The sequence below is a fragment of the Dufourea novaeangliae genome, unplaced genomic scaffold, assembly GCF_001272555.1.
Source record: "Dufourea novaeangliae isolate 0120121106 unplaced genomic scaffold, ASM127255v1 scaffold124, whole genome shotgun sequence".
Classification (NCBI taxonomy): domain Eukaryota; kingdom Metazoa; phylum Arthropoda; class Insecta; order Hymenoptera; family Halictidae; genus Dufourea; species Dufourea novaeangliae.
The window spans coordinates 3593925-3610695 of record NW_015374010.1 but is presented as its reverse complement, the minus strand read 5'-3'; the positions used below and the strand labels follow the sequence as shown (position 1 = coordinate 3610695).

The 16771-nt window shown below is 39.6% G+C and overlaps 1 protein-coding gene across 4 annotated transcripts in view; it reads right to left on the bottom strand.

Annotated features, from left to right (window-relative positions):
• Nucleotides 1–3244: 3244 nt before the first annotated feature.
• The window catches only part of LOC107188496, a 380591-nt gene continuing 367064 nt past the window's right edge, over nt 3245–16771 (bottom strand). For 2 of the 4 annotated variants that reach the window (XM_015576793.1, XM_015576796.1), the window contains 9 exons: nt 12919–13167; nt 10652–10916; nt 9393–9846; nt 8553–8814; nt 7867–8236; nt 6984–7273; nt 6421–6654; nt 6138–6288; nt 5024–5414 (listed from right to left, as the gene is read on the bottom strand). In XM_015576793.1, the coding sequence (XP_015432279.1) occupies nt 5335–5414; nt 6138–6288; nt 6421–6654; nt 6984–7273; nt 7867–8236; nt 8553–8814; nt 9393–9846; nt 10652–10916; nt 12919–13167 (2355 nt within the window). In that variant the 3' untranslated portion in view covers nt 5024–5334. Of the gene's footprint in view, nt 3365–5023; nt 5415–6137; nt 6289–6420; nt 6655–6983; nt 7274–7866; nt 8237–8552; nt 8815–9392; nt 9847–10651; nt 10917–12918; nt 13168–16771 lie in introns of those variants that run through there. The other 2 variants (XM_015576795.1, XM_015576794.1) reach the window with 2 other exon arrangements.

Genomic DNA, 16771 nt, shown 5'->3' with positions numbered 1-16771 from the left:
ATTGGCACGGAACAAATAAATTATAGAATCATACAATCCTGTGCAAAGTCGGCACTATCACCGAAATTCAGTTTCACGATAGTTATTGCGATGGAGTAATGTCGGATTCCAATTATTCCATACAACTCAGTACATAATTAAAAATTTCATTTGTTGCGATAGGTCAGAAACGTTAAATTGATGGTTTTGCTAAACACTATAACCCATTAACTAATTGGCTTTCATTATTCAATTCTACCTTAGTAAATATAACATTGGATATGTGTATAAACAGAGACCTAACAAAATGAACAATTTATTAAATAATTCATAACTTTGTGAACATTTTTCAGATAATTACAACACTACGGACATTTATGGAATTCATATTTTTACAAACAAATGAACACTCAATTTTTCTGTCAATAGTTGTAATAGGTAAAACAGTAAGTAAATTCCGTGATAAACACTGCTGAAGTTTGTATTTCATTCTGTTAAATCGCATAAAATCTGCAGTCTAATATAATTATCTTTGGAACGAATATTTAATAATATAAAAATTAAAAATTCAATAGTCTGTAAAGGAAGATCGTAACAGCCAATGGGTCGAGTGTGCTCGGCAATGGAGACGTTATGAAATCGCAGGATATTGAATATTTTGTTCCCCAGACGTCAGTCCAATCGATTCTCTGATAATCCGCGCCATCGAATTTAAACGTCTACTTGTACAATATCTCGATTCATTACATTAACGTTATACAGACTAACATTATCTCTATTAATTTGACCAAACGCAAGTAGGTTCGAAACGTTACGTTCTTTTCGGTGTAGCGTTAAATTTCGCACGAATCCACGGCGAAATGTCCACTTGGCACGATGTTTTCGTTCGTACCATAAATACCATACGTCATCCACGAGCTCTCGAATACTCTACCTGTTCCCAAACACTGTTCTTTTCCATTGAGAGGACTGGGTGGAAAGTTATCGCGTGCTCGTAACGCCGACAGAATACGTTTTACGCAAAAAAAAAAAAAAAACAAAAACAAATACATTACAACGCGTCTAAGAATGTTTTATCGACAATCGTCCAGAAAATAGTACAAATTCATATAAAACCGTCGAACGGTCTCTTAACCTAGAGTGTCTAAGCTCAGTGTCGGAAGATATCGCGCTATGTCGCGTGGCATTCGAATCATCGGGTTCTGTTGAAAAACGTAGAAACCAGTAGAAACTTTATCACTCGGTATTTGTTCGATGCAACGATTTCCTTCTGAAAGTTGCTAGTTACTGTGCGTCACGCGAGTCTTTAAGACAGAGATACTACTCGTTGCACGTTAAAAACGGTTTTAAATCACTACCATCTGTGTCTGTTAAACACTCGAAAACGACTTCAATGAGATTTGTTTGAGATCGCGGCTGAAATGTGGTCACGGTTCGAGTTTATGGTGTCTCGCTACTCTGTACATGCTACGTTCTAACAGCGTTTTAGACCACAGTTTACGTAAAAGTTACTGGTACATCAGTGTTACACTAATTAAGAAGTCTACCGTCCACCTTCTGAGCAAGAGAGTATAGAAGTACAACAATTGTCTTCTGCCCGTCTCGATTGAATATACACGGAAATTTAAGTAACCAAGGAAGAGTCGTATTTTCGAAATGAAATCGTCCCGCTGAAACAGAGAGATCGTTCAGACAACAGGCAAAGTAAATCGTGTTGATCAGACAGACGAAATAAGTCATGTTGATTCGTATCGGTTCACTGAACAATTCTGCACAGAGGAAGCTCGGAAATAAAAGAAATACGCGAGACATCCTATGTCTCTTGTTACGTAAATAACTTCGTTCATCCGAATAAAACGACGACGCTTCTAACTTCCCTATTATCGCAGTAGTCATCTCCGACGCCCGGTTGTTTAGGGATATATAAAAACTTTAGTGCACGGCATCGAAGATTCGTTTGGATAATGGACAACGGTTCTTATTCGTACGAAAATGAGTAGCCTATTTACAGATTCCAATATTCGAGCGTGGGCTCAGGATGATGTTAACAAATAGTAGTTAGCTGGAGACCAGACTAATGCACGCGTCGAGTTTTGTTGACGATAGGCAAACTGTACAATTACGTTCACCTCTTCTAAGTTCCAAACTCATGTTTTTCAACACAAATACCATTCGATGTTTTTGTTTAGCAAACATTTGCATTAAAGCTCGTATTTTTCTAAAGTAGAATTATACTGACAATTAATTAACTAACAAAACAGTTGACAGATTTCTATATTGTAAAACAGAAATTCATACCTTTTTTACATATGGAGTGTACCAAGCAGCCATTTACTATTTTTTGAGAAGATAATGGATCGCTTAGATTAAAGATATCTTTTATTTTACCGATTGAAAGAAGGGGCAATAATGAAGCGGAACGAAAGAAAGTGTTCGTCCCTGTTTATTATTACCGAGTCCCATGATATGGTAGGGATGGTAATGTCCTTATAAACGAGTTAAAAACGCGCGCTTATAAAGGGAGAATACCGTACATCGACAAGTTTTCTGCCCTGAGTTTAGCACCACAAACAATCCAAGTTTACCATTTTAATCTCTGAACAGGATAATTTTTCGATTAGGATCATATACACACATGTGAATATGGTCCCCCAAGGACCTACACTGACTAGTTGCGATAGGCTTCGTACGCTCTCTCTTAGACTCTGTTCACGTAATTCTTAAGAAATATATCAACATCAGTTTTGTTGAACAAATGACAATACCCGAAGATATCTTCTTCACAAGCAATGAAACTTCACAGTAACAAAGGTACAACATAAAACAGAAGCCATACAAGGGAACGCAGTCATATGAAGGGCAACACTGCTACCCATTTTACAAGAAATTTAACAGTACAACTGTACTGTAACAGAAAGTTCAAAATAATTCCAGCATAAAGAAAGATTCTAAAATAAGAGGGTTTATGAAATCGTTATGGGACCAGTTTGCCTATCCCTGATCACAACTCTTAGCGCGTTCGAGTTTATTGGAGTGTCCTGCCTCGAAGCTGATCGGAGAGCGGGGAGAGCTTCATGATGTCGCTGTGAAGCTCCACAGACGTCGTGTCATCCAGATCGATCAGACTGGTGTTGGAGCCAGCCAAGGAGGGCGCCACGAACTCGTCAAGGAAGTCGAAGGAGGCCACAGCTTCCCGTTCCTTGTCCCCGTAACGGACGAAGAAGTCCTCGCCCCGTCCAATGATCGACGGCCTGGACGAGCCCCAGCTTGATGGGAGACGCAGCACACGATGTGCCTGGGCCGCCGACGCTGAGAAACCAAGCGCAGCGGGTCAACATGCCTCAGACCTCACTTGATCTCTTTTCTCTCTCTTCCTATACCGGCTCTAGCAGACACAGAGTAGCTCGGCTTAGCACTCTTACACGTATCACGGCCCCCTCTCTCTTTCTTTCTTTCTTTCTTTCTCTCCCTCACTTGTCTCTATCGTGTGTTTTTAATCATTTATCCGTCTCTTTCTTCCGTTCGACATCGTTATACGTGCGATCGTCAGTTAACTTCTCTCGTTTTGATCGTGTGTCCCTTCTTGCCGTGAAATTTCCCATTGGCGGGCACTCGAGTTCGTGGGTTCGAGACCTCGTGGCGATCGAGTAGCTTAGATTCGTTCTGGACACGTTCGCTACCACCCCACCGGTCATGTATACGCAGAATACGCGAAAATATTCGAAGAGGTGCAACATTTATGATTGGAACAGACTCGAATTGGATAAATTTGTGAAACTCACACTTTTTTGCCGTGTATGTATAGTACACGGATGAAAGTTTGTCCGCCATTTTTGATGAATTAAGCACTCCTTTAGATTGCAAATTTAACCGTTTGCCCCTTCTAATACATATATCGTCGTTATTCTATCGATTACACCTTCGTTACTTCATATTTCGTTGGTGTTACAATTTTTGTGCAACTCAAAATACAATAAATATTTAGAAAGTAGAATATTTTATACACTATACACGAGGTATATGCACAGGTAAAATGTAAATCAAACGATACGTATCTTTTGTGGAGTATAACAAACCAGAAGTGACGTTTGCATATATAAAGTCCCCTAATATTCTGCTTTAATGTTTTTTTTTTCAACGTTACAGTAATTTATTTAATTTTTAAATATTTGTATCCATTTCAATTAGGAAAACACCATCGTTCGAATACTTTCGTAAATCTGGGTATGTGACGCTTCGACATTTAATTTTCCATGTATCATTTATCATCTACCTATTTTTTATATATTCTAATGCATAATCACGAAGGTAAATGCATTATACAGACCAGTATATTAGAAATCTAGAGTGGTCCGTTTCGAACGATTTCCAAACAATATGGCGGTAGCGAACATGTTACAAAAAAAAAAATTAAATCCACATTCTTTTATTACTGTAAATATTGATCAGGGCTATTCGTTTGCCACGAGTGGTGTAACATGATTAGAAGAAATGAAGTTTGCGTTAGAGACAATGTATTCGTGAAAAGAAATACTGACTATCCAAGGATAAATGATAACAGCCCCATCTCAGAACTCTGCTCTTTAAATTCTCAGTATTGTACGTCAGAGTGGGGACAGTGACCCTGGACAGCCAACAGTTTCTACACCAATGTAAGATCTGATTGAAAGTAACACACTCCAAGGCAAATGATGAATAGTAGAGGAGTAATGAAAAACATTAAAGATAGTGTGTAACAGTCGAATATCCGCCAATGATACTTAGACAATACCATTATTATATAGAATGAGAGAGAAAGTAACTGTTTTATGTGACCCTTGACGCAATTCCAGATACGACGATCCGACACGAAGACAATATACATTGACAAACATCGGGAACTTATTTACACAACAATGTTTAGTACGAGAAAGATTTTGGGGACAGTAGAATTCGCTCCACTTTCAATACAATAACCGAAATTTGACAGGTTTCAAGAGAAAAAAATAAATTAAAAAAAATAGTCTATCAACACATTACGTACAAATTTTTACAAACGGTCGTGAATTCATTTTAATCGCTCCATTGTTTGCGTCGATAGTTAACATAATAAAAAATAAATGCATGATTTATATATTGTTGTTACAAGTTATAGGTTACGTTCGTAATGTGTTAACCACGTGTGTTCAGAGGCTGTTCATGGTCTACAGGCGGCAAGGTTGGAATTGCGTGAAGGCGACCGACAGCGGAATTCGTTCTAAATTCTCTTCTGGTTAATAATCGGTTAGTAAGCCAATGGAAAATCCGTTGTTGCCGTACAGTTCACGTTGGAATGTAGGTCCCGGCGGAACGATTCCTCCCAAACTGGCATGTCGGTTACAGAAACTGATCGTCACTAAGCCGAACTACGTAGCTTTTCTTGTGACAATCAAAGCACACCGCGTAGGAGCTACCATCTGAACAGAAAACGTGGAAAAGGCTATGTACAGCGAAGGGCTACTCTAGCGTTCGTGTTCTGTTTCTTTCTTTTCTGTATGACTGTACAGTGTCAGTGTTGATTGTTAATGTTTCTGGAATGTGTTGACGCGATAGTGCAGAGAGGCCACGCTAACGTACGAAACATCGAACATAGAAGTGAAGTGATCGTTGTTCTGGAATATAGCCCAATAAGTTATGGTCATTAAATAATCGATTTCACCAATTTCATCTCTGCCGTATTGGTCCTAATAATACTTAATTGCTCATTTGTTTCAACTTATTGAACTGTAACTCTTAGTTCAATTACTTGACAAACGTGTCCCATATATTAGCGTGACTCTGTCATGTTATTAGTGATGTTAGCCTGAATGTAAGAAGCGTAAGCGACTCTTTCATACTCCATTCTCAGAAGAAGGTTGTAGAAAGATGTGTTGCAATTTGTAGGTTCTTTTGTCGTAAGAAATAGAAGTAAAGATTGATTATTATTTAGTACGAAATGTAGACACATGTGACTTGATAGTCAATGATTAATATAAAGCAATGTATGGTTTAGATTCCAATTGTATGGTGAATTGACATTTCTGAACACATCTCGACAACAGTGTTAAGCGGAAGGTACGGTCATTAGAAGGAACTATCTCAGAGTGGTGTGCAAGATTGGACAAAGAAGATACTTTCTTGAGAGTATCGTTAATAATTACCTTTCTTTTGACGTCGGTATCGGTGTAATCTGTGCAAGTGACGATAATCCGGCGGTTCATCCCCCGAATCACTTCCGGCTGATCCGCTGCTTGAGGTCGCTGAAGAACTTTCGCTGCTTGCTAGCATCACGTCTAATAGATTGGCTCTTGCCTGGAGAAACGGCATTTTATTAATCGTATTGCTCTCAGCACTAATAATACGTAACAACCTTAAGTACTTGTTTGATTCTGATCAGGGTACAGGCATCCGAAATTCGACCATTCAAGCGACTGTAAAACTTACTTTCGGGTCGGTGAAGTCAATGTCTCGTTCAACGTGAACCCATCCAGTTGGACAGCAGCAGGCAAGGTCCAATTTCTCAAGCGGCAATTGGCTTTCGTGCGTCAGGGCGTTCTCCTCACCCTTTCTGATCATTCGATTCAGTTCGTCTATCACGTCCTTCGATGTGGCGCGTTCGTGGAAGCTCAGTGATCGATTTCGGCCTTCGACTAGTAAAGGTGCTCTCGCTGGACTGACCTGCTCTCGTAAGAGAATATATTTCATTAAAAACCATAAAAAATTTCAAGAAAATCGTAGAACTGTAGAAGAAAGTAATTCGATCAAAATCATGTCTAACATACTAACAAGAAATAAATAGCTAATTAATATTCATACTTTTGGAACATTATAATTTTACAAAGTTTAATATGTATAGTGTAAAAGTATGTAAGTAAAGGAATTTAGTAATTTTTATAATACTCATTTGATGATTAACATGGTTCGAATATTAATCATCGTAAATTTCAATTAAAACAGAGTAATTGATTCTGAACCAAAAGTATGATTTTTTTTAGGATAAAACTTACAACCGTGCTAGGTGTAGACGAAGTGGCCGCCTCTTCGTCTTCTTCAGGTACAGCGCCCAATTCCGATGGCGCAACCGTGGTGTATGAGACACCACCGTTGCAAGCCACTGCACTGATTATTCTTTCCTCTGGTGCTAGAGACGGGACAGGTATCTGATCCAGCAGATCGTCGTTACTGCTCGTTTCGATCATGTTGTCCGTGTGACAGTGGTCTTGATCGACGGATGTTTCAATTTCGGTGCACATCGTCTCCATTCCGCACTCGTCTTTGCCACCAGCTTCCTCTGAAACTATTCGATAGATAAATGATTTATACAATTAGATTTACTTTGTATACGTTTCGTTTAGGATCAAGTTTTAATTTGGTTGTAATGGTAATAAAATACATTCCAGAGTAAACGACCCAACATCTTATTTAACCTTCCGTGACCCCAGGTTATTTTTACTGCTTCCGTCACCCCCTTGGGTCTTTTATATCTAGACCTATTTTTTTCGTATCTATATAAGCTTCCAAAAAATCTGAATAAAATTCCGTGATAATTGCTAGAATTTCTACTACATGATCAAATAGTTTTTAAAGTTGAATGTTAAAAGTTTGTTTTTAATAATAATCCCTTCGTTTCGAAGATATTTGACCGCGGAATTTCGCTCCTTGAGGGACTTACTTCCTAGGGTACTCCTGAAAGTCACCTCCAACAAGAGAACATCGTTTTACAATATAATATTATTAATCGTTTGTTACCAGAGAAGATTACTAAATGTTTCAGTAAACTTTTGGGTAGAATCAGTAGAATCATAAAAGTATAGTATAGATTCTATACTAGTATCATATAGGATTCAGTAGATACACAAATTAATATTAACAACAAAACAAGATGCGTACCTTCCGTAGTAAGTGGCATGTTATTGTGCTCCAAAAGATTGCTCGGTAGTTCGGCTAAATACATTTGTTGTTCAGCGATGAATGACAAGACGCTCTGGAGAGCTTGTTCTCTGTCCGGTGGCGGTCTTCCGCTTCTCGACGACGTGCTGGCGAGACTCTTCGTGCTCTCGAACTTTACCAGCCTGTAAAAGTCTCTGGTGAAGTCGGTACCGATGGATGGAGAGTCTGGATCGTCGCTGCAGCCGGACAACGCTGCTGACGATCGTTTGCTAGAGTTATCGAGCGCTCCTTCCTCGCTGCTCCACGATGCACCGGGGCTTGTAGCGTAGGGCCACGATCCGGTCGCTCTGGCGTCCATCAGAAGAGCAACCTGTATAGTGAAATAAAAAAATGTGGTGATAAATGTGTTACGATATTATTCAAAGGCTCTGATGGCTGTTGTATCATATGTTTTTAATTTTGTCATATACAACACTATGACACTAACATAAACTTCGAGTAGAATATTTCTATTTTATTTTTTATTTCATGAGACCATTATTTATATCTGAAATATCTTTTCTAAAGAAGTGGAGTATTGTAAAAGAAAAACCTGAGAATATAATATTTCGAAAGATAAGTATATTCGACCTGATTCCTGTCTAAAATAATATCAACTCTTGTTATTCCATTCAGTAGCGACGTACCAATTCGCCTCCTGTTCTATCAGCAAGGTAACTGGCGCCATTCCATAAGCATTCGTTCGCGTCCTCTTCCAATTCCAAGGGATTATGCTCCTTGATTGCTGGGAGGGCGGGGGTGGTGGTGGGGGGTTCCTTCCATACCGTGGATTCACTTTGAACAAGATCCTCGGTGGACAACGAGAAACTCCAATCTTCCAATTCTGCTCTGTCGTATTCCAACTCGAGGAGATCTCGATGTTGTTGAGCACTCCTGCTGTCGTCCAGCCTGAAATTTATCTAACCGTTTAATCGCCGTCGCCGTACCTGTCTTTCTTTTAAATTGAACACGCTAACAGTCAACCCCTTGAGCATTCTTTTGCTTGACAAATTTTATTCTTCTCGTTTATCTTACACACACAAATAAGTAATTACACTGACAGTTCGGGGACACTTAATGGATCCTATAGACTATAGATCCATACAGAATTCTAGAAGGCACTCTAGAAGGCTACTATATGTATATAGTGGAGTGTAAATATAATTGGTGATTTAACTTCAGGTGTTCTAAAAATATTTAGAAACTACTACTTAACTTTTTACCTGTCAAACTTTACATGTATAAAAATGTTTCCCTATTTTTTTTACTATTCTGTAACTATCTTCTATTTTCTAAAACTGATCTAAGCATAGTTTAATATGCTCTACATTCACGCGAAGTTTCACTAAAATCAGAATTTTCGGGTTCGGAACCTTCCTTTGTAAGTAGCACTGAATATCCAATCGAATTTGTACCGAGGCTGCTGGAAGAATTCTTATCGAACCAGAAATCATTTTCCCTAACTTGACTACTTGACATAGACCAACCTGAGCCACTGTTGCACGTATTCAGCATCCCAGCCCTCCTCTTCGACCAAAAGAAGGGACGACGATCCCATCGGGCTGGGCAACTTGTACGGTGTAAAATTGGTCGTTGTGGTCAGTTTCAGGCATAAATGACTGTCGGAAAAACTGCGCATCACGTGCTGATACGGTAACAGGTCTTTGGTCGGTGGGTAGCTGTGCCGTGGATTTATTCCCACGGTGAGGTTCAACGGTAGGAAGAGGACATCCGGATCGCCAGCATCGAGGGTGACCAAACGGGCGTCTGGCGAAACATCCGCCTCGGTCTCGTCGGTCGCTTCCTTGAGATCCTCCAATCCCCGGGAGGGTTCCTGTCTGGCGCCCTCGCCCTGCACGTCGCTGGACATCGTAGAGTAACCCTCGTCCCTGTTTCCGCTCTCCGGACTCTCGCTGCCTTCCTCCTCCGACGGTTTCTGGGCTGAATTATTAAATAACATTTAATTCGTTAAACGAGGATCAACCGTGTCGTAACTACGGTCGATCTATTTACACTCTGAACATTTTTTCAAATAAACTGTCAGCGACTTCAAGATATTTCTGTTGTATCCTATCTAACAAATAAAAGTGTTTTCTGTCGTAATGAATGTTTATATACAGGTTTATAACTGTAATTTTTATACGTTTATTTCGATGGACTTATTCAGAGAAACTGAAGTCAGATAGGGTGGATGTACCAATAAATAAACATTATTGTATATAAAAAAGGGCAAATTAACTTATAAAAATAAGAAAATGATTATTGATTTTTGTTTCATTCTTTGTATCATACTCAATTTTTTTGCCATTGCATTGGTTAGAAATATTCATTTACTTAATATTGTTTAATCACCTGTATTTTTTCTTCTTAATGTAATTAACTACATTTTTCCAATTATTTAAATTGAAATTTATACGTTATAGAAAGGTGTAGATACTAAAAAATCTAATTTTTCATTTGTCTAATATTTAATATTATTAATATTTCAAATTCAACTTCAACAGTTACAAAATCTCTTAAATGTTCAATCTCAAGAATTCCATTGACCTTTTGTCTCTACCGAATTTGGGACGATCGATTGTTCTATAAATACAAACAATAGGCAATCTGTTAGTCACTTTTAGCGATTAATTCCATCTGTGTTATTCTGCTGAATTTTCGTTTTTGTGCATAATCTTAGGGAAAACATTCAAGTGCTTTAAATTGGGCACTCTTTTTTTAATAGTAAACACGTTAGTTACTGTACCTAATGGTCTATTTCTTCGACACTTCGTCGCTGCCATGACGGGTATTTGTAAATTAAGAGAACGAGGCCTCGACAATGGGACCCAAGCTGGGTCCAAACCAAGAGCAGCTACCACAGCTGCCGGTCCAGCTTCTAAGATTCCTTGTATCAACTCTGTCGGACTTCCTGGGCTCGCTGCTTGAGCCAGCAGCCCGGAAAGCGCTCGATTTTGAGCTTCGAGCTCCCGAATACGCCTCTGTAGTGCACCGATTTCTTCCCTGAGACCCTATACACGATAAAAACGAAATTGTTAGCGCGTATTCCGAATTCGATTTAATTTCAACGATAGAAAGCGCGATAGCGGACAAAGAACGAGGACTGGAGAGATTTCGATGTTGGATTATTTTGCTCGCAGAAGCATTTGCAACGCACTACTGAACTAATACTAAATTTCTAACTTATGAATAGTCAAATGAAACTAGATTTCAGCGAACTTTGTTTTAGCAAAATTCTGTTCTGTTAAGCGGCACTAGAATTAAAAAAAAATTCGACAAATGCGTTATTCCCTAAGTAGCAATATGGAAAGAATAATATACAATGTGCCTCCGAAAGTTATGTACAATTAGTCATGAGATGATTCCACATTAAAAGATGGGGAAAAATGTAGAATAAAATTTTTTCGTTTAAGGCTTCGTTTTCGAGAAAATTGTTTTTGAAAATCTGCTGGATAAGCGTGCAATTGAGTAGAACTTGACTAGCGCGTCTGTTCTTTGCATTCCGTTTCTACTTGCTACCACGACGAATACAAGTGCTTCAGATTAATGTTCAAAGTCGATTTTCTCGAAAACGAAGTCCCAAATGAAAAAATGTTATTCTATATTTTCGACTTATTTTTTCGCGTCGATTCACCTCATGTTCGTTTGTACATAACTTTCGGAGGCACCTTGTATAGGGATATGAAATTTATTTAAAACACTAGGTATGTGACACAGAGAAATACTAAAAATTGAATATCTTTCTTAGGGTTATATGAACCTGAATAGAATAGAGGGACTAAATTGATTACAATTTTTGCAAGAGTTTAATTAAAGACTATCGTACCTTGATTTACTAGCGTGATCTGATAATTTGTTATTTTTTGTCAACACTGTTTCTGCATTGAGTAAATAATTTGCGTTTCATACAATGAATCTAATCCTGGTATGCGAGGCATATACATATGTTTGCAGCTTTGCGACGTTCCAGCTCAGCAGATGCGGACGGATTAGAGGGGATCCATGTTAAGGGTGAAGATTGTTTAACAGATGACGGACACGTTCAACCAAGTTGTGTATTCACAAAGAAGGATCAGGTCAGATCAGTCAGATTTGCATTTATGGTAAATACGTGTTATTGTTATATGTTACTACGCCCAGACCAGGCAGTTATCAATTCGATGAACCACTGCTAGTGGGTTAAGTCTAATAAAACAGACTTTACGAATATTTCTTAAAATGTTATTTTATTTAACACTTTCGTTACTCTGAGCGACTATACTCTGCGCGGCATAAATATGAAACCGCCCTAAAATTCTCTATTCTTATGTATTATGGGTAAAATAAAAACGAACCAAGTATTATCCTTTTCTGGAGAAACATTATGACAAAATAAATAAACATTAAAAATGACCCCAGTCATTGTGATCCGAAGGTTAAACTATTGAACCAGACGAGACACTATACATTTCATCAGAAGTAAGTCACCGCTGAATTTCTATTTTCCTATTTAACCCTCTTAGTACCCGACAGCTTTTCTGTGCACCATCTAGAAATACCTTCGAAAATATGCATCTTCGAAGATATTTATTAAAATTAATACATATTTGTCTAAAAACGAAGATAATTTTACGCTTATTTTTATTTTTCTGTAAACTGTATATTGTTTTACATAAAAAAAAATGTTGGAAGTATTATACTTTCGTCACTTTCCGATATCAGAATTTATAATTTTTATTTCAGCGTTTGGGTACTAAAAGGGTTAAATAATTATCTATAATATAGATTATATTGCAAACTTTTCCATTGCTTCAAAGCATAAGCGCGTATTACACGTACAACCGTGTCTGTAACGAAAGGGTTAAGGATCTCGTACAATGGTTATCCAAAGTGGGCTTGTAAATGGTTATCTAAAGTGGGCTTGAAAATAGTACAAGAAGAGTCGTTCAGAGAAGAGTAGTGAGGGAGAGAAGAGTGAGAGAGAGAGAGAAAGATAAATCAAGGACGGTGGTAACGAGAGCATTAGCAATGAACCTTTTGGGATAGAAGGGCGCGGACCACCTGGTTGGCGACGTCGTCCAGGCACCGCTCGTATTGGCGACGCTGCGCGTCCGCGTCACGCGCCAAAGCGGCGTGCTCCGTCTCCAAGGTCGCCAGACGCGCCACCAGCGCGGCATGCACTTCACCAGCACACGCAGCCTCCAAGCCGCGCAGCTGACCCCTCATCGACTCGTTCTCCAGCTGCAGCTTCGAGATCTGTGCCTGATACTGATGCACGCGTGCCTGATTGCGAACAGAGAAAAAAGGAGACACTTATTGTCGATGGACACGATCCAGCCACCTCGTAAAATTAGATCCACCCCTTGAGAGGCGGCACTGAGTCGTCGAGTGATTTGGGCCCAATTTTAGCTGAACAGTATACAGGATGGGACATCTAAAACGGACCACTTGAATATCCTGGCTTGTTATTGGTGATAGAAAAAAATGTGTCAGACAAAACTTTCGTGGCATCGAGGAGCACATAATTTGATGTGAATAGTTTATTATAGGTGCACTCGTAGAGGTCATATGAAGGTCAACTTCGGTTTATTAAATGGAAAGACATGTTGTTTTATGTACCATCTAATAGAGTATTATGAAGGTATGTTATGAAACATATCTTTCTATTTAAAAAATTGAGGTTGACCTTCATATGACCTCTACGCGTTTATCTATCAAAAAAGTGTTAGTTTTTCAACATACTTAATTTATATATATATATACACCTCGTGAGATTTTATCCATGTGACATCTAACCTAGTCTAGAAGAAAAAAAATCAGCCAATCAGTTACTGGATCAAAAGTTGTCGCGGTTGTTTTCTTCTCAGGCGACTGTTTTGACCAACTAAGCTACCTAAGTTGACGGTGACACTGCTCCTAACACACATAACCTAAACGTAAACAAAGATGGCTGCTGTGTTGTACCTTTTACTGTCTCGCAACACAAGTGACGTAAAGCCATTAATCTCCCATCGAATCTAATCATTATTCAACGCGTACCGTCGATAAACAGACGCTACCTATTTCAGAAGACACTTTCTGAAGAATTTCTACAGACGTGGGATTCCTAGAGTCCTGCGAAAGGATCGAGATCCCATCGTTCCTCAGGTGCGATTTTTTTTTGCCAGCCTGTTGGTCGCAGCCCGCGGCGCGAGTTAATAACACGAGCGAGCGTTATTAGCAGAAAGGCGTTTAACGTTAAATTAGGGCTGCGGAGACCTGTCGGAGACAGGGGTGCTAATAGAGGGTGCGTGTGTCTGATTTATAACAGTCGTGCCAGCCGGGCCAGGCCCTTGCTAATGTCTACACCCCCTTCTTCCCGAAAGTGAAGGGAGGCCAACGATTTTCTGTCATCCCTTACCCTGGGTGGGTGAATGGGAGGAGAGTCGGGAAAATAAAAATACAAACTGGCCGGTTCTTGTAATTCTTCCCGCGGCGCATCTGACACCACGCCCCGCCGTTTCTAACGTTTCTACTCTTTGTCCTCGGTACATTAAGCTGCGTATTCACCGGCAAACAGTTGATGAACACTGTCCGCAAACAATGCTCGCGAGAACTTTGCAAACTTTATCGAACCACTAACGTTCCAGATATCTACAGGGTGGACGATTTTTGTTGCATGCTTGTTCGATCGAAATTTTGTTTCTATGCTTAAGCATCAGTGCAGACGTCATGAGTAGAACTAAGCAGCCGTTTTTTAACCGTTATGCGATTAAAAAAAAAAAATAGAAAATTGAAGCTTACATATGATAGATTTTAATTATAGGTATCTACACATAATATACTCAAATTCCTTTTATTTTTAAGAATTATATCCTTCTATTCTTAGTTTTAGTGTTAAATAAATTTCTAAATAATTATTATAAAATGTGTAATTTTATTTTGTGCAACTCACACACGTGGTATAAATTACGTACAGATGTCTGATAGGGAGTGTTATGGGCAAATGTCAGGGGACCTGGCGCCCCCTAGAAAAAAATTCTAGTTACGCCAATGATCTGTAGGGATAATATACGTCAACTTTTAGAAGGAACAATACGTATATCTATTGTTCGCAAACTGTTAGCGAACACCAATGGAGACTCAGCTTTACGCGTGCCACCCGCGGCAATTTATCGTCACGCGCCGACGGGTAGAGAGACAGGAACGTCGCTTCTGTGCCTCGAAATTGCACGCATCGGGCCCTGTGAAATTTCTAATCTAATTTTGAAGCGGTGTCGCCACGGTGGTTACCGGCTCGAGGAGAGCCTCGAAGGAACCCAACCCGCGCGGGTGTCGTCAGGCTCGAGAGACGCGTCGAACGACGGTGACGTATTTGCACAGGGGTGAGAGGATGGCACACGTGAGGCGGAACAATCAGGGTCGAACACGTGACATTTAATTGAATGCAAGAATCGAAGTTAATCGCGCGAATAACTGCGTTCCGATTGTAAAGTTTTTCTTGAAGTATTTATGGGAGCAAACCCTGCGAAAAATGGGGGAACTGTAGGAAAAGGAGGATCGAGGAATTGTAACCCATTAATCTCTTAAGGGTTCTATTTCATTTTGAAAACGTGCACTTGTGTGCTTAATTATTTTTAAGCTATGACGAGTATACTCGACGGAAGCAGAGTAAATAGATTTGGTGTAAAATTGAAATAAATGTTAAAAAAAAGTTAGTGCCTTATCAAACAGCCCTCATACATATATACTGCTGCATTTTACGAATACGTTTTTTGTTTTACCCAGATCTTACTTTAACGGATTGACTGCCACAGTGATAAAGGCCGTATGTAGTCAGACACGCTGTATTTCGTTTTTTAAGTCATAAATCGTCGAATATATATACGTTTAGTTAATAGAGACTGTGAGACTTGTTTTAAATTATACTGCGATATTAACTTTACGGAAAAATTTTGTTACGGTATTTAAATAATCCAGCCTCTTTGCAATGTACGTAAATTTGCATGAACACCCATACTATAAGTAGAATGGGTAAGATTCTACGATTAGGAGTAAGACAATACGATTTCACGATTTTTCGTTCATTTTTAACTCTACCACGACTTAACCCTCTGCTCTAGAGAGCGAAGCTATCACTAAATAAAATAGCATTTTCTGCTTTAGATGTATTTCTATCTAAGGAGTCAGCTTCCACGTATTCCTACCATCAACAGAACCATACCATGTCCCAATTTGTAAACAGATTTAGAAACACAGAAGATGAAATTCAAACTCTACGGGAAAAAGTCCAACATGCAACAATATTAAATCTAACTCCGTTAAACCCTCCAACTTCAGAATCGAGTACCCAGCTAAACGGGGGGTACTTAACGTTACGTGGGGCTCACTCATCGTTTATCCCATCGGGCGTACCTCCTCCCCCTCCCCCCTCAATTTCAATTCTACGGTGCTCTCCTTAAATTTATATCCGTTCGAGTGGTTCATCCGATTTCGTTCTGCCAGTCAGGACCGTAAGAGGGGTGTGTGTATCGCGAAATATCGGTTCCCTTCGGCGCGTTGTCGATAAGCACGATCAGATAACAAAACTACTTTGGTCCTTTCTCTCTCCGTCCTGGGGCAGCCGAGCGTTCATTGTCGGGGCCGTTATCTTTTTTGTATACACGGAAGCTGGAAGGGGGCGCCACGATGACACTCGCGTAAAAAGGTCCCTCCCCCCCCTCGTCGTCCAATAACAGCCGTTCATGGCACGAGCCAGTTGGTTATATTGTGTTTCGCTGCGAGTTGTCATGCAGGATTGTTCCTGGCGGCGACACGATGCTAGACAATGGTCTTGAAACGCGGTGGATCGAGAGTACACGTGATACAATTTATTTCGTCCTCTTAACTGCCATACGGATACTCGATT